The sequence below is a fragment of the Botryllus schlosseri genome, chromosome 14, assembly GCF_051294905.1.
Source record: "Botryllus schlosseri isolate E-star chromosome 14, Bs_hap1, whole genome shotgun sequence".
In the NCBI taxonomy this organism is placed as follows: domain Eukaryota; kingdom Metazoa; phylum Chordata; class Ascidiacea; order Stolidobranchia; family Styelidae; genus Botryllus; species Botryllus schlosseri.
Genome location: NC_137249.1, coordinates 293,609 through 315,982, shown reverse-complemented (window position 1 = coordinate 315,982; position 22,374 = coordinate 293,609). Strand labels below are relative to the sequence as shown.

The 22,374-nt window shown below is 40.1% G+C and overlaps 2 protein-coding genes across 3 annotated transcripts; one reads left to right on the top strand and one right to left on the bottom strand.

Moving 5' to 3' along the window:
* The first annotated feature begins 646 nt into the window (after positions 1-646).
* Positions 647-4,449, top strand: LOC145456259 (uncharacterized). Of its 2 annotated transcripts, none has more exons than XM_080334337.1 (6): positions 647-670; positions 1,161-1,440; positions 1,777-1,869; positions 2,533-2,622; positions 2,692-2,915; positions 3,504-4,449. In XM_080334337.1, exons 2-6 carry the CDS (start codon positions 1,182-1,184, stop codon positions 3,693-3,695), a joined length of 858 nt encoding a protein of 285 aa, XP_080190463.1. In that variant the 5' UTR covers positions 647-670; positions 1,161-1,181; the 3' UTR covers positions 3,696-4,449. The 2 variants fall into 2 exon arrangements, with proteins under 2 accessions (XP_080190463.1, XP_080190462.1); XM_080334336.1 differs by lacking the exon at positions 647-670 and adding an exon at positions 964-1,094.
* Positions 4,450-8,153: 3,704 nt separating this feature from the next.
* On the bottom strand, positions 8,154-21,490 carry LOC145456257 (phosphatidylinositol 3,4,5-trisphosphate 5-phosphatase 1-like). The gene is made up of 10 exons (XM_080334333.1): positions 21,183-21,490; positions 21,063-21,126; positions 19,857-20,052; positions 19,669-19,795; positions 18,791-19,012; positions 18,105-18,251; positions 16,970-17,159; positions 15,133-15,343; positions 10,155-12,318; positions 8,154-9,064 (listed from the first exon to the last, which is right to left on the bottom strand). The coding sequence occupies exons 1-10, from the start codon at positions 21,317-21,319 to the stop codon at positions 8,965-8,967; spliced, it is 3,558 nt and encodes a 1,185-aa protein (XP_080190459.1). The 5' UTR covers positions 21,320-21,490; the 3' UTR covers positions 8,154-8,964.
* Positions 21,491-22,374: the final 884 nt, after the last annotated feature.

Below are 22,374 nucleotides of genomic sequence, written 5' to 3'. Positions count from 1 at the left end.
GGTCGTTGGTCTGACCCGGCCGGGGATCGAACCCACGACCTACCGATCAAGGAGCCGGACGCTCCATTACGCCATCTTGTCGGTTTGCGCGATGTAGATGACTAAAATCGTTTGCAAAGGTGTTTTTATGTATTAAATTATCATTTGGAACTGCGCAAAACAAGTTTCCAAAAAATGTCCGAAACTGAACAACCCTATTGCATATATAATAGCATCTTATGAAATACGTCGGAGCCGTCGCGCGGAAGACAACCTTGAAAGGAGCATCATGAGATCGGAATACGACCAGTATCGTGTCATAAAATCAAAGATACGAGAACTGGAAATAGCTTTAACGAAAAACGGTGTCGAAGTTTTCTGATTTTCCAATTTTTTTGACAATTTCCGTCTGGTACTTTACATGGGCTCATATTCGACGTAGCTGCTCTTTCACTGTGAAATTTTTGTGTCAAATTTTATTCCGGAAAAGAAAAATCCGACTGTTCGTTTCCGAGTGAATTTTTGGCGGAAATTTCAGCGAGAATTCCACGCCCGGGGCGATAGAATTCAGGCTGCAAATCTATAAGTTTCGGCAATTCGCAAATCGTTCCTGAATATATCGTGAAGTCTTCAGCTGTATTAATCTGAATCAAGGATTAATTCTATTGATTCGAGTCGAGAGATGATTTTTGTGAGTAGGCCTACTGAAAATTACACTATGCTACTAAAAGTTAATTTATCAACGAGAACTACCGCTTCGATACTATTTCCTTGAAATCTCGATTGATCGTATCACTATATACGGCACATGTAGCAGCCTACAAAGCTGCCAAATTAGTGGAAAGGTCTGTGAAGTAGGGATCAACCCACATCGTTGTCACAGTGAAATAGGTATAGTCGAAAATATGCCAAATTATCTTTATAATGAGATGTCGAACTGACGTTCTGTTCTTTGTGGTCGCATAAAAGGTACATCATCAAAGCACCGAGGTCACACTTGTGCAAACTATCAATATCGTTAGTTGAGGGTCAACTAACGACTGTTTTTTTTTTGAGAAATTCCTAGTTTCGTATTTTGAGGAGTAACTGTAGTTCTAATTTCCGATTTGTAAAAGGTAGTACTTCTAGTTGCAAGTTTTGAAAACTCAGTAGTTTGTACAAGTTTGACTCGTTTTTCACAGTCCAAGCGATAAGTCCACGAAATGTGGTTCCTCGCTTGTTGCGTTCTCCTGGTAACCAGCGTCGCTGCACAGCAAAATTTCGATTGTAAGCCGCGCCCGGGGTGCCACCTGGTTCGTTGCGACCCCGGGAAAGGACATTCTGGATCAAGCTTGTTCTCAATGTTGGCGAGAAACGATTTCCCGATCACCTGTGTCAGTAGGTCTTCACCATCAATCACAGAGAGCAGAGAGGATTTCTCCAAAAGTGCGTCGATCAACGGAGTGTCGGATCTCAAGGAAGGTTTGGCTGCGAGTATAGTTTGATCCAACCATCTGCTTGTCATTAAATTCACACCTATCTCGTAAAAGATTCAGTGTTGTCAAACTTCACCAAAATGTGCTAACAGCACGCTAATATGAACACATCTTACACTATATAATGACCAAGTCTACGTTTGGAGTATATTAATTACATACCGGGAATCTATAATCGCCAGGCTGTGCAATGTGCATGAAAGTCATACGTAGAGAACTTTTCACGTGAAATGACGTGTAATATGTTATATTCCTTTTATAACCTGCTTGTTTCGTGAGCTACTGTAGTACTTGTACTGATACCAAGATGGTTTTTCTACAGAGGTCGAAGGCCAGCAGGAACAGATGTCTGAGATGTTGATGGATCTGCAAAGCCTGTGGCAGGCGATAAAGGAGCTGAACGCTAAGCAAACTGGTTCGTTTCTACGGATTTCGGCGACATTCCAACAAAATGTAGACCTGGCTATCTAGGGTTGGGTATAGTCATTGATCGTCTAGTATAGTCAACAATAGGCTATCAAGAGGAGCCATTTTTTCGAATGTCGACTGTCGAGACCATACAAAATAGGCTATGATTCTAATTAGGTCTAGTGGGAAGAACTGTACCAAATCGCTGAAGTGCAAGTAAAATAACCTTATTTTAGAATTAGCTTCGTGCGTGACTTGATTAATTTGGCATTAGAAGTGTAATAGCTATTCTCATTCTGAACGCGTTGCATCGATAATGTATTACCGGTAATAAATTAGATAATGAATGTTTGACGAAGTATGACCGTGAATCGTGATATAAGGCCCTTGGTGAATTTGGCAATCGGTATGTTGGGTGCGTAGCCATCATTAGGCCTATATGTATCAATGTATTCAGGTTAGGATGAGGTTATGGGTTGGGGATGGGACCTGGGGCCGCCAATAGCCCCGAATTCACTGGTATAACCTCATCAGTAACATCTGGTAAGCTGAAACCCACAGCTATACTCAAAGACTATACTCCAAGTCGCTTCGACACCTTCTTATTGCAACCTTATGGTGTATTGATTCGATGAAATTGTTTAACAATAAACTGTAACATTATTTCCAGAAAGTCTCGAACATGATATCGAGTTGAAGAAAATTGTAAAAGAACTAGAAGTGACGAATAACACAAATCCGGCTAAATCCGTGAAATCCGGTGAAGTTGTGTCTATATCGAGTCATCAGCACTTCAATACTGAACCAGAACTTCTATCATTCTTTTCAGATTTCTGTCCAATCAGATACAACGGAAGCTGTTTCTGGGTCGAAATTCGTTACAGAGGAGTCAATTGCCAGCAGGCGCGAGAAATCTGCGCCAATCAGAACGGCAAGACGGCCGACATTTATTCGGAAGATCATTACTACGTGATTCTGGCGGCGTTGAGGCAGTTCGCAATCAAATACGGCTGGGTGGACGCTTGGATCGGCATGCGATACCAACCTCCTCCGGTACCAGACTTGTGCAGCCTGCTGGATTTTCAAAATGCATAATTAGAGCTAGAACTACTCACTTTTCAAAACCGGCATCTAGAACTAGCACTAACGGCCTTTAAAAACACACAACTAACCAAATCACAACAAATTAGCTTCAATTCCAAAGCAACTAATACGAATTAACGAAATGCAAATCAGCTCAGAATTATTGGAGATAGAATCGGAATTTCTAAAGAACTTTGTTTCTAGTTTGGAATGGGAGGATTTCGACCAGGGATATTTAGAGAGAGAGAGAGAGAGAGAGAGAATCTTTATTCGTATACATTACATATCAACATAACACTACAAAAATGTCACAGTGAAATGCGACATGCAAGGTAGACGGGAGGCTCGATATGACAAAGTCTTCAGAACCGATCGCTGGTTTCGACCCCCAAAACCTGGCTGCGCCATTATATGACTCCGGGCTAGCAATGCCTGCAAGAACATCACACAACAAAACACCGGTATCAAGAATCACGCCAAAAAACAAAACGTGTTTTAAGCCCTACTGATCTGTTATGAAGTCTCATCATCAACTGAAGTGTGATTTTTGTTCTGCAGATAAACGATGCGTCTCTCGCCGACGGTAGAGCGGCCCCATTCGTGAAATGGCATCCCGGCTATCCGATGCAAATCAACCAAACTTGCGTGGGTTTGCTCGCAAACATGGACTGGAGAACTCACAATCAGCACTTGGTCAACAATGACGCGACTTGGACGAAACGGGGAGTTGTTTGCGAACGACTCGAGTAGCCTTCGACAGCCTTCAAGAATACTGGATCACAATCTGACATATCGACCTCCCCTACCGACACGTACCGCACTCATTTTCGTTGCTTCCTTTCATGTTATCCTTTCTTAAATCCAATGTGCAAGTATTGGCATGCTCAAGGTCCGTGGGTGTCTAATTTCAAATATATACCCCAAGACGTTTAGGCACCTTCCTTTTCTATCTTCCTATCCGTATCGCAAGCTTGTGGTTTTTTGCTCTTGTAAAAATTTCAATGAAATGATTGCCATTTTTAGTTGTTCGTGATTTTCTTTAATCATGGGTAATATGAAGAGGTCGACCGATTATCGACATGGCCGATTATCGAGGCCGATATTCGGAGCTTTTCCGATTATCGATATCGGCCTATGAAGGCCGATATTGCGGTCGATATTTTATATTTAAAAAAAATTCAAAAATTTCGGAAATTCAATGCTCCGTGTTCTCAATCTCAAGAAATCGACGACACAAAGGGCGATATATGACAGATTTACCCTTGCAGAACGAGTTTAGCTGGGGGAGCATGCAGAGAAACTATGCTTCCTGCATTACAGTCTACCTTTTCTGGACCGATCTGCAATTCTGTATCATATTTTGATTTTTGGGTTATCCCAAATTTCATCGAATGTGCACAATTAAGCAATAATTCTTTTCAATTTCAGTTTTCTCGTTTGTTGTTCAGCTTTCTGTGACATGTACAAGTGCCATTTTGCCAATTATACAATATTTTGGGTGAAATTGTTCTCTGCTCCTTCCATATTAATATCGGCCTATGATATCGGTATCGGCCTTGTGAGTGAGCCGATATATCGGTATTGGCATCGGCCTGTAAAAATCAATATCGGTCGACCTCTAGTAATATGCAGACCTAGGCCTTCGTAGGCCTACTATAGTCGCATAGTATTGAAAATGAAAGTTCTGTATTACTTTCAGAGACATTGTTAAACGGTTTTGTGTATATTGTACACGTTGCGATAGTAGAATTAGAATTGGTGAATTCGCGAAAATTTGGAAATATCATCGAGTTCTGTGTGTATGCACAGGGCCGAAAGAGCACCTCGTCCGCCACTTCGAGTTCCTGTCTGGTATATGTATTCGAATGATACTGAAATAGTCCCAACCTACTAAACTAGAAGACGCACATGATTCCAAATTGATATATCTTCAATGCCAAAGAATTTTCCTCATATTGCCAGGACAGGAAGATTCGGCGCCAGGCATATAGGCGCCTATGAACAATTGGACATGGATATATATGCATATCGAAGTTTTCGGTCAACATAGGCAGTCCTTTTCGACTAAGGTTCACCCGCTGCCGATCTTTTTGACACACTTCTCGGACCATGTTTGCCTAAACTTCATATGTCTTGGGGCGTCGTGGCTCGGTAATGGCCGCAGGGCTGTAACCAAGTCATGAGGTTCCGAGTCACAAGTCAATCTCACTTTTATAGTTTTGGCTCGAGTCAAGTCGAGTCATTTTCAATTCACCACCGAGTCAAGTCCGAGTCCAAGTCACGGAGTAGGGTGTCGAGTCCGAGTCATACTTTACTATACTAGTTTACGACAACGTAAGCTGTGAGCTTCGATCACTTCGTTTGCAGTCAATTTATTTGTGAGGGAACAATGGAGGCTAAGTAAAACACGGTTACACCAGCGTTCGCGAACAATCCGGACATATACAAGATTCAGTGATTTTTATCGACACCGATTACTTGATGACTTAATTGAAATTGACTCGTGAATTTTGCTCCAAGTCACGAGTCAATCCATATTTCTGATACGCCGAGTCAAGTCAGTCATTTTAGCAAAGTGACTCGAGTCAAGTCAAGTCAAGTCATTCGAAAAAGGTGACTCGAGTCTGACTCGAGTCAAGTCATGACTATAGAGTCATCCCACAGTGCTTATACCAGGGGTCGCCAACTCAAAACGGGTCGCGGGCCACTATTCAAATTTCGTGGAGGACGCGGACCGTGTGAATTAAGATTAATCAAGATTAATCAGGCCACACAGTTGAACAACGACGCTATCTTGTCACCTACTCAGCCCTAATGAATTCATATCTTGGTAAATTAGGGGTATACCGGGTCATCGAACGCCTTGAAATAATTAAGGATTGCAACGTTTGTTGATTGATCAGATAGAAGCAGACATGACAGCGCTTGTATGACGATGCTATTCTCAAATCCACATTGTCTTCGTCAATCGGCGAGAAATGGCATTGCTGACATTGCTGTCGTTAAAATACATTCATTAAATACGATTCATTCCTTGTATATGTGGATAAATGGGCGAATAATGTATCGATTCAGCAATCCGGCCCGCCAAATACTCAATTTTTCTACACCCGGCCCGCCGACTGGAGAAGTTGACCGCCCCCGGCATAAACGGTACATAATCTACATATATGAATCGAATCACTGCGGTCACACTTGGGGTGTCTGTATTTTTTTTCATTAGCATCATTAGTCCGAGTCATAGTAGTGTTTTGACTCGAGTCCAAGTCATTGTGTTGACAGATCAGTTCCGAGGCAATGTCATGGAAACCCACTTTTTATAGCCTTGCTCGGTGATATCGATAGCTTCGCATTTATAATATACTGATTTTTCTCACTTTTAACAGTTTTTGGTAGCATTTTGAAGTACCAGTACTGATAGACGAAATAGCAATAGTGTGATAACTTTACTATTCTTCGAAATTACAATGAAATGCATGTCTTGGTAGACTCAGCCCCGAGTCATATCACTGGGTCCGAGTCATACGCAATGGCTCGAGTACAAGTCGAGTCAACACAAAAATTGACTCGATTCGAGTCGAGTTATTCTTCATTTTTAAGAAAATGACTCGAGTCAAGTCGAGTCGAGTCACCAAAAATTTGCGACTCGAGTCATTACAGCCCTGAATGGCCGACGCCGAAATGCCTACTATAAATCATGCGTATTTTTTCTTTGTGAATGGATACTGTAGCAGACCGCTGGTCCTTGGTGAATGTCCTCAGGTATCTGTTACGAGGGAACTATATTTTGCTCGTAGTAGGCCTACTGGGATTACCAGCATGTGACCCACATACGATTGCACTTGCACCACATCCTGGCTTCGTAATCCTCTGTCGCGTATTGCCTATACCATTACAATCCTTTTGCGTATTACGCAATATTAATCACCCCTTGCGCATTGTGCCAGCTTCGCTATCCTGTTGCGCAGTGCGCAAGTCTACCCTTTTTCACACAAACCACAACACCCTTTTTCGTATCGCTAGGGTATATACACCCGATCTCTTTCGAATATCATCAGACTCATTTTACTACGCTACCTGACGTACCTATCTCTGCTGCAATACATCCGTACCGAGTGAAACGGTGGGTTAAGAAGTCGCCAACCTAAAGACAGCCCGTCGCCAGTCAGCTACCTATTGCTCCAGGCATGACAGAGCCGTCAGTTACAATACCCAAGACATAACATAGCAACATTCAATCGCGCGCAGCGCGAAAAGATTTAAAAAAAACTGATGATTTGTTATTCAACCATGAAGGCCACGCCGTTCTCATTTTATTCCATTCAGTTTCTGCAGTGCAAATAGTGATTGATATATGGTCGGTTTCTGCTACCATTAGGAAGCTTGCTAACCAGTTATCAGGATGGCAGTTAATCAGGGTGCAGTTTTGCTGCAGAGGTAACATAACATAACATAACAGTTTTGCTGCAGAGGTGACTGGTGGATCCAAAAGCAATGCGTGAAATGATTGTGTGTTGAATCAGGTTGGAATCCTTTACAGCAGGGTGGGCAATCTTTTCAGTTCGCGGGCCGCATTCAACATATGGATCCGTTCGCGGGTCGCAATATCATCATCAATGGTTTATTAGCAATTTTGATCAGTTCAATACACCACAAACATTGCAAGATAGAAGATACGCTCTGACATGTCTGAGTCAGCCATCTGAACTGAATGCCATACTCCCACTGGTCACTACAACCTCCATCACCCATAACTTACACAACTGCCGCCAATCATTTATAATTAAGCAATTTCCATCATGCTGCTATACATTTCGACCAAACAATACGATGACACTTCCCAAGATGAAGCTTCACATTTTTGAACTGGGATCATAAAGAGAACAACAGAAGTAGCAATGATCTTCAATACACGGTAGTGTATTAGATGTGTGCAGTTGGTTGGTTTAGTGGTAGGCCTATTCATGGTGCTTGTCGACTGCCATGGTCATTTACTCCAGGCCGATATTATTCATTTTTATTCCGTAACGGCTCACTTGTGGGCTTTTTGTAGGACACCGCTTACGCGGATAGATGTGCAGTTATATAGACGTACATTGTGGTATATTTTGTGTTTATGACTCGGCGAAAATTTGGGCTCGCAGGTGAGCTCCGCGAAAGCCGAAAATTCCTAGTCGCTTGAACTTGCTAAGGAAGGAAGACAACGACTGACGGATATTCTTGTTTATTCGATCACAATCAAAAATAGCGAATAAAAATTATGAGAGAATAATGCTCCTTGGCGATTGGCGGCAGTGAAATTTCCAGCCGCGATGCGTGTCACGCAGACTTGGACAACTAGAAAATTCTAGTTGTTGAATTCAGTTCAGTTCGGTTTATTAGCCATTTTTAACAGTTCAATACATACAAAATATTGCGATACAATGAAAAGATAGGAAGGTGTCGAAAAGACTTTGGTAGTCTTTGGAATCAGACACCCATCCTTGGCTAGGCGATGTAAAGAGGAGGTACGCACACTGAATGAAAAGTAAAAGATAGTATAGAAAAAGCAAGCGACAAAATGCCGATAATCTAATTCAAATCTAATTTATGAAATCCTCTGCTTAATTTTAAATTCAAACGTAATTTCCGCTTTTTGTTGTAAATGCTACAGAACTATACAGTGCGAAACGAGCCAAGCTTGCTGTGCAGACATTTCGTATTCGCATGCTCGTATGAACCATTATTTCGTTTTAATGGAATTTGATCCAGTTTTCGCAAATCCAGTAATTCTAATTGTAATCTAATGTGGAAAAAAATTGGAGGCCTAATTCCAATTTTAATCGAATTTGGGAAAGCTGAAAATTTTCTAGTTGTCCAAGTCTGATGCCACGCGCAGCATTTGCGTTTTTACAGCGTCACGAACTTGATTTGCGTCAGGACTCACTCGAACATCTGATTAGTGACGTGCGATTGCACAGGCCCTTTTTTGCACATGAATCAAAGAATGGGGGTAAAAATAGAGTCTGAAAGCTGGGGATTAGTCGATCCACCCCAAACTGTCAACAGTGCTGAGTATCAGACGTCGGTGGTCTCGGTTTGTGATGCCACACTCGATCAAGTCGGATTCCATCATGTCCCTGCAAAAATCAAGTTTACAGATAATTAATGATTGCCCATAGTCGTAGTTTTTTTGGTCATTAGATGGCAAAAATGCCAATCTTTTTTTGTTGGTGCCAAAATGGAGTAGATTTTAGAAGAGCTCGTTGGAGGTACAGAACTTCAACATACAATTGAATAATATATTCCTATTGAAATAATAAACAAAAAATACTCCGATTAATTCAATATGAACACAATTATTCAAGTAAAATTTGAAACAAAAACGTCAACAGGGGAACAGGCACATTAAGGAACGAGTTTTAAGAAACAAAAACAAAAAAATTGGAGTGTGTAAAGCAGAGCATCTTAAATCGGATTCTGCGGACTAACTACAAAGGAAACGAAAATCTTAGCATTAAGCTCAAAAAGTCGAGTAATTAGACCATTGAGTAACGGCCAATCGTCCCTAATCTGCAGATCTACAACAGATTTGGGTTTTCTTGACATTTGTCAGTGGATATTGCATATCCATTTTATGAGAAAGACTAAAATTGTTGGTACAGAATTTGAATACAGCTTTCAAAATCTCTTTTATTATTCGGATTAATTTTATATTGTTTATTTATCATATTCATATTTGGTGTATAATTTAACTCGGTATGTCCATTACCGCGTCAGTAGCTCTTGAAAAAACGTGACAAATTTTTCGAGTAAATCACCATTAACATGATCGTATTATTGAAGATCAATATACAAATATCAATTTATGTTGACGATAACAAAAAAAATCTGAATAATGAAAAAAAAAAAAAATTTGTGACACTGAGCTGATATAGCAAGTCGTTGATAAGCAAGACCAAAATGAATATTCTATAAGATGAATTCAAATATTAAAACAAATATTGGTTTACGGCGACGCCAAAAATCAAATCCGGAAAATGCTAAAAATTTAGACATTTCAGACCAAAAATAAATAAATAAACGAGGCTCTTCTAGTAAACAAAATCGATTCGAATGTATTTTTCAAATACCACAATACAAATATCGATTTATATGGCGATGCCAAAAAAATGAAATCTGAAAGTAATTTTAGACTGAGTATCTTTGAACAAAAATAACTATACTCACCCCAGAAACTCCACAGTGTCCCATCCATTGGCTATCAACGTGTCGCAGTAATGCGGAAGCCCGATTTTTGCCATAAGTTCCTGCACAGTTGTAACGGCTACCGTAGACCCACCAATCAGTACACTGCGTCTCTTTCCTTCAGAATTCGGGTTCGGCCTGAAATCCACAGGCTCATACTGAGGAGGGGGGTTGGACTCGAAAATATTTCCGGCCGCCTCAAACTCAGCAATGGCCGCGTCCAACGCGTTGTGGGATGAACTTTGAGCGTGGGGCATGTCAAACACAACAGACCCCGTCGATATCCGAGGCACCCCCGGGTTACGAGTCGGGAACACGGGACTCGTTTGATTACAAAGGGGGCTCGCGGGTCCCGGGGCTGATCTTTGGGGCGATTCTGATACTGGGATGGCCATGGGGGGCCGATGGTCTGAAACCTCCGGTTTCGACGGTTGGGGGGGTTTGCCGTCTTTTTTGGGAAAAGGCAGTTTTAATTTATTGGCAACGTTGCTCAAGATAGATGACTTGTTTTTATTCTCCGTGCTCAAAATCTCGCTCGAGTCCGAGTACGTGACAGATTCGATTTCTTCGCGTTTCCCGAACTGTATGAACTCGTACGTTTTCTCTTTCCTGGTCTCGCTCTTGCCCGCGGTTTTCACGAGCATGCTCCCTTGCACTTGCCCGACGTCCTCGCCTTTCCGAGTCAAGTGCTCGCAAAAAGTCTGCGGCAGAGTTCCGATCATGGAGCGCAGCGCGAGCACAAACTCAGACGCCGGCTCGCTCTCGTCCTCCGATTTCACGAGCACGAGTAAATGCTGATCCACTAAAAATTCACGGTCCGAGATAATCGGCTCCAATTTCGGGATGTTATCCCAAAAAACGCGAATCATGTTCGACGAATTTTCGAGCTCCTCGAATTTGACGCTGGGCGGGGTTCGAACGCTGGTCGCTAAACACGCGGAAAAAAACTGTAAATAAAAATTCTTTTTGGTCCCGACTTTCAAGATGGCTTCGATTTTATCGAACTGAATCAAGGCCCCTCCCTGCGATCGTATTCCGGAATTAGACACGTACTGACCTCTGACCCCAATTTGCATGTTACAAAACACGGGCGAATGATCGCTGGTCACGATATCGTCGGTACAACCGTACGCGACACACACGTTGTGGGTTTCCGGGTAAGATTTCCACAAAACCCGATCGCACCAAGAGGGCACGTTGATTCTGATCCCCGTTCTCTTCACTTTCAAATGCGAGTACGTCTCGCGATTCCCGCGTTCGTAACGGTACGTCGGGGGGAACACGAGTTCTTCCTCTACAAAACGATGGAAAACTTTGTTCAGCTCTTTCTCTCTCCTCAGCTGGTCGACTTTGTACAGAATCGGGTATTCTCTCCGTTTTATCAAGCTCAAAATTTCCTCGATATCTGCGTCCAGTCGATAATTCAAATCTCCGATAAAAAATAAGTGATCGAATCTGTTAATCAGGTCGAATACAGAAAATCTGTCGTGCCCCAAATGTAACGCTTTCATGATGTCGTAATAGTTTTGATTGCGTCTCGCGCATTTTTCGTTGCCCGAAGTTAAATGCGCGTTTATAAAACACAATGACGTCCCCCCAAATTGAAAACCGACTGCGACAGCCCCTTTGTTACCTAGAGTGTTTGCGATTCCTGTTTTAACCGACGACGTTTGAACGTGACTGACTCTATTCCTGTGTTCCTCGCGTACAAGAATTATAATTTTAATGTGCCACAACGCATCCATCGCTACTAAATGAAATCTCTTTCCCGTGACCTCCATGATCGTTTCCGTGACTTTCTGCAACCATTCTTTCTCCGGCAATCCTGTTTCTTGCGTCCCGATCACGTATACGTCGTGGGGTATGTTGCAAACGCTCGGGTCTAAGGTCCGCCCTGTCCCTCCGCATCTAAACCAGGACCGGATATCGACAGGGGGCATCGCGTCACCCATGTTCCAGGTCCCGATGAATACTGAGATCGAGTCGGGCTCATTGTTTCCGGAATGGGTGTTGCGTAAAAGTTGCATCACTTGACAGAAAGCTTCTCGCTGGGTGCTGCTTGAGAAGTTATATTCGCGTTTCTTGCCGGCGTCCAGTAGGATTGATAGCTTGGAGCGAGATTTGTTGTTCTTGATGATTTGGAGAACTGAAAGTAGTGATCAAAGTGTGTAAATATGCCTGGATATGCCCAGAGGAGGTCAAAATCGCTTCATGAATGTAATCAATTGCGATTACGATTACTTCCGAATGACGCGATTACGATTACGATTACAGTAAAATCAGGAAGTAGTCGATTACGATTACGATTACATTGGAAAAGTAATCACGATTACTCACGATTACATTTATTTTGCATTTTAGAAGTTATATTGGAAGACAATATATGGATTGCGCTGAAAAGGCCTAATGAGATAACAAACTTCCTTTAAAAAAGATGCGTCATTTGCTTGTTACGTCATAATGTACCTATTGCACATTTTTATAGAGGACGATTTATCGCACCCAACGAATTGCATTCTTGCCAGGTCCATGACTGCCGCACCCCAAATTTCCCAATAGGGTGGGGAGCAAGCTCAGAGGGAATTCAAAGAGTATTTCGTAAACCAACATAAATTATAGAGTATTCTCGAGAGATTTAATTAACTTGAAAATTCTCTCTATAGATAAGCTTGATTTTGGAATGCATACGTCTCCCCTTCAACAAAAAAGCATACATAATTTATAGTAGGCTTGCATTTAAAACTAATGGTTGTTTGAAACACATTGTTTGAAACATGTTTTGAACAGTGTTTTAAACAAAGGCTTGAAAAAAAACTAAATAGTGTTTTTTTAAGTTGTAAAATTATGCCATAATTCCACAATTACCACCCGATTTGGCCGACATACATCGATATGGGATGGTTGGAACCCCTCAAAATAGTCGGTTCAATAGTTATAGTACAGATATTTCGTCAAAGGAGCTATATTTACCCTATATTTTCAATTGTCAATGTCGATCCACATTCGTGACGTCAAGGCTTAAAAAACAACAACAACAGAGAAGAATAAAAAACATGTTTCAAACAAGGGTATTGTTGCAAACATGCTCGCTTTAAATTTATTTTTGTTTTAAACGCAACCATAATTTATAGCAATAGGCATTTCGGTTCCAGTCAATACCGTGCCACGACACACCAAAATACACATGCAATTTCGACCAACACGCGACTTCACGTAGTGTGCTACTAAAGAAAGACCTTGGTCGAAACTTAGGGTATGTGTCCATTGTCAATAGCCGCGATGGGTGGGCGTGACTAATAGTCTGGTCCTTCCAATCCGAACCCACAATGCAAATGACACCCGGACACCCACAGAGCATTAAAGACATGACAATTTGTGTGTGCGTCTCACGAAAGTTTTTCTTGTAGTCTGCTACGTTAGGGATACAACAATATCTTTTGATGATATAACATACCGGAAGTCACGAATTACCAACACACACTAAAGTCATTATGACAAGATAACAGACGGTATAATTATGAATTATGTGCCCCCAGCTCTACAGGTAAGTGTGACCATCGGGGGCAGAGAGAAAGAGAGAGAGAGGATTAAAAATTAATAATAATGTAATGCGATTACCACTATTATTGACGAAATTCAGTCTTCAACTTGAAATTACCACCCTATGGGGGCCAAAGACTAACGTTTGGACTGGGGGTCGAATAGCTATTTTGGTCCTGATTCTAGCTACAACCCACGCTAAGATGATATATAAGCCAATGGCTATGGCGTCAGGTCCCAATGTTGAGTCAAGAATTATGAAATAACGATTAGCGCATGTTTCAAGTAGAGTCATATGAGAATAAGATGAAGAGAACATAAAGTTCTGCCTTCGAGTTAATGCAGATAATGTACTGCAAGTTGCCGCTAGGAGAAACAGCAAAAACGGCTCGATTGTGATATATATCAGCAACTGTGGATTTTTATTGCTTCGTTGTGGAAACCGAATGTTTTATTTGACGAGTACAAAATTTCAAATCTCTGTCCGGTGTACGTACGTACTACATAGGCCTACTGCTCGCCAAGCAACAACAGTCAAACTGCGTTTCCATACCCAAACATCAATACACAAGTTACTAGGTAGAGTGGTGATTAATTATCCTGCTGCGGGGTACTAGAGTGTGGATCGTGTTGATAACATGATATACAGCACGGCGAGTGTTCATACGTGACGTACGTCGAATATCTATTTACTGTGGATACTTCTTACGCAATGACTAGCAAAGCTAATAGGCTACTTCAGACGTAATAATGAGCAATGGCATTTAAAAATCAGACGTTTGTGCTATCATGAGCCTGGTATAATACATCTTCCTTGTTCAAGAATGTTCAGTTTATGTCATAGTCCTTGTACAACTAAAATGTAATCGTTCTTTCACAAAGAAATCGATTAGATATGGGAAGTAGTCGATTACGATTACTTCGGAATTTTTTCGAATGTAATCGATTGCGATTACGATTGCTTGAAAATGCTGTAATCGTCGTAATCGATTACGATTACTAATCGCGATTACCCCGTGTCTGCTATCAACTGCATAGTTTTGTCTCCAAATGAAAGGAAACATAAATACTTGCTTTCTATGTGAACCAAACAGAAGTTTGAAGACGTAAAAGCAGTGAGGAACTTGCTTGATCGTATATAAAAACGGGTTACAATATTGTATGAAACAACAAATTTGCAATAACAGCTCTGTATTGATGCAGATCTATTCTATAAAGCACTGGTTTTGCTTAAAAATCCGAAGTAGAACTAAAAGTTGTCACCAAAAAGAGTAGTTAAGTAACAAGAAAGTCGGCAAAATCAACCGGAGAAAAAGTCTAAAAAGTGAGCAGTATTGGCTAAAAATCTTTCAAGTAGAATTGGAAGTTGTCTAAAAAGATATCTTCAGTAAAATGACCTCCGGTTAGATCTGCACTTTACCTTGGTCGTGCTTGAACTGGGCGACATCATCTCCTTTCGTGACGACCAATCGTCCGAGATCCACGTTGACTTGCAGTTTGGCCCGCGAAGGCTTGATGCCAGAGTCCACCTTCACTTCGAAGTTGTATTCTGGTATGGTTCGAGAAACTTGGTCGGTCCTCGACCGGAGAGCCGTACCGTACATGCTCTCCACCTCCATACCGGCCCGTTCCTGAATTTGGATTACAATCGGTTGTCTGATGAATTATAAACTACAAAATGCTAAGCTTTTCAAAATTAGTTTACAACTAGAATGATAGCGACATTTTTTTATCAAATTAGATTGAGTGAAAGCTAGTCTTTCCAAATTAGATTATAATTAGAATTCCAACTAGTTTTTTCCCAAATTAGATTACAATTAGAATTCTAACTAGTTTTTTCCCAAATTAGATTACAATTAGAATTCTAACTAGTTATTTCCTAAATTAGATTACAATTACTCACTACAATCAGAACGAGAGCTAGTTTTTCTAAATTCGATCAAAATCAGAAAGAAAGCTACTTTTTCAAATTAGATTACAATTTGAATGAGAGCTTGTTATTCTAAATTAGATCAAAAATAGAATAATAGGTAGAGTTTTTTTTCTAATTCAAATTCAAATTAGAATTATAGCAACACAGTTGTTTCCAAATTATATTTGAGTTAGTTAAAATGATAGCAACAGTTTTTCTTTCAAATTAGATAATAATTGGAATCGCTGATTTCTCAAAAACTGGGAAATTGACTTCAATTCCAAATGAGGAAGAAACATAAAAAAAATCAATTTCATTTCACAACAAATCAGAGTTCAATCTCCTAAGCATTAGAATGGAGAGTGTCTGTGCAGCAAGATTGGCTCGTTGCGCACTATCACTATACAGTTGTCCTGTAGCATTTTCAGGAAAACCAGAAATTAGAATTCAAAGAGAGCATAGAAACATTTCACAAATTAGATTAGATTACCAGCCTTTTGCTCTAATTAGTCTAGTTAGACCAGAGGTTCTCAGCCTTTTTGTCTTTGCGAAACCCTTCCAACTGTCCCGCATCCCCGTGGACCTCCACGAAGTTTTAGTTCAAATTTAGCTCAACTATCGTGCAATCGTCATCTGTCTTGTGTAAATGATAACTGAAAATAACATTATATACTATTCATCTAGAAATTGGGTTGATTACTATTTCAAAGCGAATTCTGCAGCTGCATTTCTCGAAATACGTGATCGTGTCTTGAAAATCCATTCCCCCCCACCCCAATTTGATGTGTACGAGTGCCGAAAATCCATTTCCAGAAATATAGGTTTGGGTATGATCGCAACAAATATGGCACCAAAATTGACCGACAAATTTCTTCAATGAACGTATAACGTCAAGCCTGGTCATTCTATCTAGCTACTAGCAGCTTATCTTGAAGGAAGTGGTCGAGGAGTATATCACGGAAGAAAACGGATTTTTGTAAACATTTCGAAGTCACCTTTCTCATCCAACTTTTTACCACAACCCCCAACAAAACATCTCTAAACGGCAAAATGTTTGTGTCAGTAGGTTATTGGAAATTTAGCAGGTAAAACGAGTCTGCACAATAGGATATTTCATCTCAGATGGCCATTCTGTTGATTTGAGCTCTGGAGTTTTACTAGTAATGAAGCGAAACGGCTTCGTGATTTTCCGAATTGAAAACAAATACAAATTAGGTTATCAACTATTTTGAGGCTTCGCGGACCCCCTGAAAATGCTTTGCGGACCCCCTGTTGAGAACCACTGAGTTAGACAATCAGGATTTTCCCCGAACCATGCGATCTGAGACCATCTCTATCGAACCACCTTGATGGTGATCGTGATCCTGCGATCGAGATTCTTGACCGCGTCTTTACAATCGCTCAAGCGCGTCAGGAACGATTCCAAATCCACATCTCGGTCGTTTCGAACTTCAACAGCGGGCGGGCTCACCGAGCTTTGCAGGTCAAAAAGTTGCCGCAGAGCGCCGATTTTCAGCAGGAATAATTCCAGTTGTCTGAAAGACAAAAGTTTGTATATTATGTATTTATATTTGTTTCCTTTAAATGCTTTGTTTTTATATTCCAATGGAGCCAAAATGAGTGTAGGCGGCAGTGTTTTTTAGGTAACCCAACAACTTTATCAAGTAGCTAATAAAAATTGAAAAAAGAAGCTTTGCTATGGAAGAAAAATGTACGGGATTTATTCAATAAAAATGAATATAAAAATTCGTAAAATTTTTCTGGTTACCGCATGAAATTGTTATTTTTTCTGAAAAAACGTTGCATAACAGATTTTTCTCAATTCAAACCAGTAAAAGTGATACGATTGCAGTACAAAATTTTGGATTTGAATAAAAAAGTTTATAAGTTACGAGTGAAAATCCTTTCAATATTTACCATCGAAAATACTGATTTGAAAACCCAAATTTTTACCATCAATAACTTCTCTTCTGTGGGTAGGAATTGAGCAGAATTTGTTGTGCGTCGTTTTTTCAGACAATCTAACAATTTCATGGGGTATTCAGCTAAATTTTTATATTTATTCTTATTAAATAAAACCTAAACTTTTTTCTTATATAGTAATGCTTGTTTAAGTCGGAATTGAGCCAAAATTGGTGTGCAGTGTCGTTTCAAGTAACCTAGCAATTTTATCAAGTGGCCAATAAAATTTGAGAAAAAAGAGTTACTTTTGAACAGCCCAACTTGACATTTCGCCGTCACAGCGATAAAATAATTTACATTGGCAATATGAATATATTGTCTGTTGCGACCAATCATATGAGGAGACGTAGAATCTAATCTACAAGATCATAGTACCTTCTGATATATAAGAAACAGGAACAGCCTATGGCATTCACTATGCTTAACAATGTGCACTTCACTGCATTTGGGAAATGAGCAAGACCATATTGTTTGTTGCGGTGTTGAAAGTAAATATATTCCTTGTAAAGTTTTCTCACTCTTCAAACTGGTCGGCTTCTTTGGCGAGTAACTTCTGCATCTCGACACACTGACGGCTTCCGCCGAGCACATTGGCGATGTCTCTTTCCGCGCCTTCGTAGCAATACTGAGATAACTGCTCCAAAAAGCCTTTTCCCGCAGTAGAACTGAAAACAACGAGTTTGAGAACGCGAGGAACAATTTATTCATATTGACAAATTTATTCTGCTTGTATCTTTAACCACGTGCAGCTATTATTAGCAAAGGTCCAGTAAGAACAGTCACAACTCACATAAAATAATTTACATCGAAATGTATTTGTTCTGTTAGTCACAGCTAACGTGAAAATTCACATTTTTATTTCTGCCGCTTCTGAATTGATGAGAGTGAGATGTTGTGACTTTAAACAACTATAAAGTAGGGAGCGAGATGTTCTTTCTTAGTGGTGGGATTCACTGATGATCAACCCCTGATGAGAATCAGTCAAAAAGGTTTGAGTAAAATCAATTTCGCAATATTCGTGTTGAATATATATAGTTTGAAATATTGATATTGAAATGAACCTGAATATTTTTGACTGACACTCGTCAGGGGTAATCGTCAGCAACTAGTAGAGAATTGGAAAGAACATTGTATATCGACAATCGTTCTCCACTTCTAGAAGCCAAAAAACTCAATGAATTCACAAAACGGGAAAATTTCAAACCAAGTATTGGAGATGAGTTTGACTCGTTCCTGAAGATCGTCGAGGATTTCCGTGGTTATCGTTTGTTTCGAACCCCCGGGTGCAGGAGATCCAGTAGCACCCTGGACAGGAGTGGGTTCGCGTTTGCTAGCAGCCTGGTTCACAGGGCTCGATGAGCGCCGAGCCACGGGTACAGGAGGGGTCAAAGGTTTTTGAGGTATTGTCGTTCGCTGCGTTGTTTCCCTGGTAACAGTAATGCGACATAATTCCTCATTAAAATGACCACAAAACTTCACTCTGGTTTAATGCACATTCTGATTTAAAACAACATGACCATATCTGTGTTCCTAATGAACCAGACCTGTGCAAACTACTCATCTAGTTCTAGTTGCGGGTTTGGAAAATTGAATACCGTGTAGATCTAGTTCTAGTTCCAGAATTTGAAAAGTAGTTAGTTTTAGTTCTAGTTGCAGATGTTGAAAAGTAATTAGTTTTAATTCAAGTTATAGTTGCGGGTTTTGAAAGCGAGTACCAGGTAGATCTAGTACCAGTTCCAGATTTTGAAAAGCGTTTTAGTTCTAATTGCGCATTTTGAAAATCCAGTAGTTTGCACAACCCTGCCATGAACACGTCAAAATTAATGCCGTTCAAAATTGGTCTAAGAGCTATTATAAACTTTTTTTAAACAATTATGCTTGGCCCTTAATAATTGTACTGGAGTATTCTAGATATACTTGAGAAAATGACTAAAGTCAATGAAAAATTACAATGCGAGTCATTACAACTTTAACTTACAATCTTAAGCCAGTTATATACAACATAAATTTCAACTAATTCCAACATTGATTGTTGATAGCCATATCGTTTTATACAAGAAAATACACAAGACCAATTCTCACCTTGGAGGTGGGGGTAAGGGTGGCAGATCACGAGGCCCCCTGGCTTCTTCTGACAAAATGCGACTCCCTAATCGAGGAGGACCGGGGGCTGGGAAATTCGGGGGCGGCAGAACAGGACGAGGTGCTTCTAAAAATGATTTCTTTCTCAAAAATGCCATCTAGACTTTGAAAATAAATGACGAACTCACCCGCTTGGGCAGGCCTGGGTTCGTTGCTACGGGTCGGTATTGGCATGGCAACGGGGGGTGGAGGGGACAGAACCGGTGCCATGCCAGGACCCACGGGATGGGTCAACGCGCAAACTAGGCCGTTGTGAGGGTTTCGATATTCTTTGATCAGTTCGGTGATTGACGTGAATTTTCGCTGCTGAACCCCGTTTATAGTCTGAGAAAAATAACAGATTTCCTTCCCGTGAATCTTGGAGGTAGAGCCTACGGAGCGTCAATATTGAATAATATTAATTATGTTCATATTGAAATCGTACTTTTGGCCTTGACTATTCAAATTTGTAGTTTCAAGTAATTTTTGGTACAAAACTTTATGATGTGTGTCAGTTAAGCTATTAGTAAGTAATTTAATTCAATTTTTATTATTATTATTATATCACATCACTGCCCCGATTATTCGAATTTTCTATTCCATATATATACAATATTTGGTGATAGACCTACGACTGTAGAAGTAGATACACAAAGATCCTTTGAATTCTTTACTAGTTGCGGACGCAAATATACTAGATTCTAAATAATAATTAGAGAGCCAATAATATACTTTGAAAGAAATATTGGTATCTGCCATTAGAGATGAAAAATTATCGGCAATTTTCGTGACATCACAACAAGGTAGTTTGCTATATTGATATTTCTTTAGGTGATCTATTGACGACCGGTCGTCAATATATTGATATTGACATATTCATATATTTCTTACAGGTAGAGGTCAAAGTTGTTGTTGATACCGGTACTCAAGTAGACATAAGAGTAATGTCTTCAAGTAGAAGTAGTCTAAAATGATAACCATTGTAGTAGTCAGTGCAATTAGGCAAAACCTACTTGAGCACCAGTAGGCTTACTTTATTACTAACTATCTCTGATTACAAGTGTCCAGATGCGGCATTTCTAGTTTCTTTCATGTCCAGGCATAGCAATGGCTGGAAATCTGTTCACATAGATGCTCTAAAGTTTAGCAAAAACGCCTTAATCTAGATACCATATATTTTTTCAATATCGACCAAATATTTTAGGGTTATCGGAGAAGGTGCTAGTTATCGATTATATTGGTTCAGGCTCAAAATTCAGATATTTGTCAAGCTCTAATAGTACCGTAATGTATTTTAAAATATTTTGATGGAAATATACTTTCTTCTTCTTCAAGGAAGATCTAACGGTACTAACCTGCACGGCTAGCAGTCCATTCTCAGTCGGAAGAACCCGGTACGTGTGTATGGACCCGTTGAATCTGTAGAGAACTACAGTATTGCGCCGATCAAGGAACTTGTAAATCGTATGACTTACAGAACGCATAACGCATACGCTCCTTGTATGCTTTCACTGGCTCGAACTACAAAACTTCCATTTATTCCAGACTTGCTCACCATCTCCTCCGCTCTCTGCCGGCTGAGACGGCCATGATACCAGACTTCTCCAGACATACTCGACTTATCAACTTACAGACATTACTCTTGGAAAAAACATAATAATAAACCTGCTTTCACATATGAATATCAAAATTTCAGTTTCCACCACATTAAATCATGAACAGAACAGCACAAAATTAACACTCCAAATATCATTAGTCACTAAAACGACTTTCAATGAAATCATCTCATTACAATATCCATATATAGCTTTTACATGTTATGATGTTACAACATAAAATCTATATACTGATCATTATATAATGAAAACACAAGAATTGCATAGGACATCACGGTAGAATAGTACTTTCTGCTGGATTTTCAAAACGAGCAACCATCGAAGTAGAACTATAGTAATACTCGCGTTTCAAAGTCCAAAACTAGAACCACTCACTTTTCAAAATAGACAAGAACTAGAACTACTTCCTTTTCAAAATGCTGAACTTATAGATTTACAATTACCGGTACATATATATAATTTTCAAAATGCACAACTAGAACTACAGCTACTCTTCAAAATCTGCAATTATAACTAGAAATGGAACAACTCATTTTTCAAAATACGCAACTGTATGAAGTCTAGAACTGCAACTAGAACCATATAGGGCTACTCACTTTTCAAAATGCACTACTAGAACTAAAGCTACTCACTTTTCAGAATGTGCAGCTACACTGCGACTAGAAGTCTGGAGCTACTGCGCACTTCTCAAAATGCGAAACTAGAACTACCATAACAAGTGAACAACTATATGAATTATGAACAAACCTACTTTTTGAAAAGCACTAGAACTATAGAGGTTGCTCACAGTGATTGCATGGCAGTCTGTACAAGTCTGCACGTTGATTCTGACATCAACCCAGCGGACCAGTATCTCTTCCTGGCTTGCTCTGATTTAAACAGAAACTAAATTGAGCGACGTCTTTCGCAAACAGAAAGCCTTGTTTGCCCAGGCAAAGTTCAACATATTATATTCTCCTATCCATCGACAATACAAATAGAAATTCCACCCACCCAGCTAAGCGTTTCCGTGTTTATCTGATACGCATCGTTACGTCTGACGTCACTAATT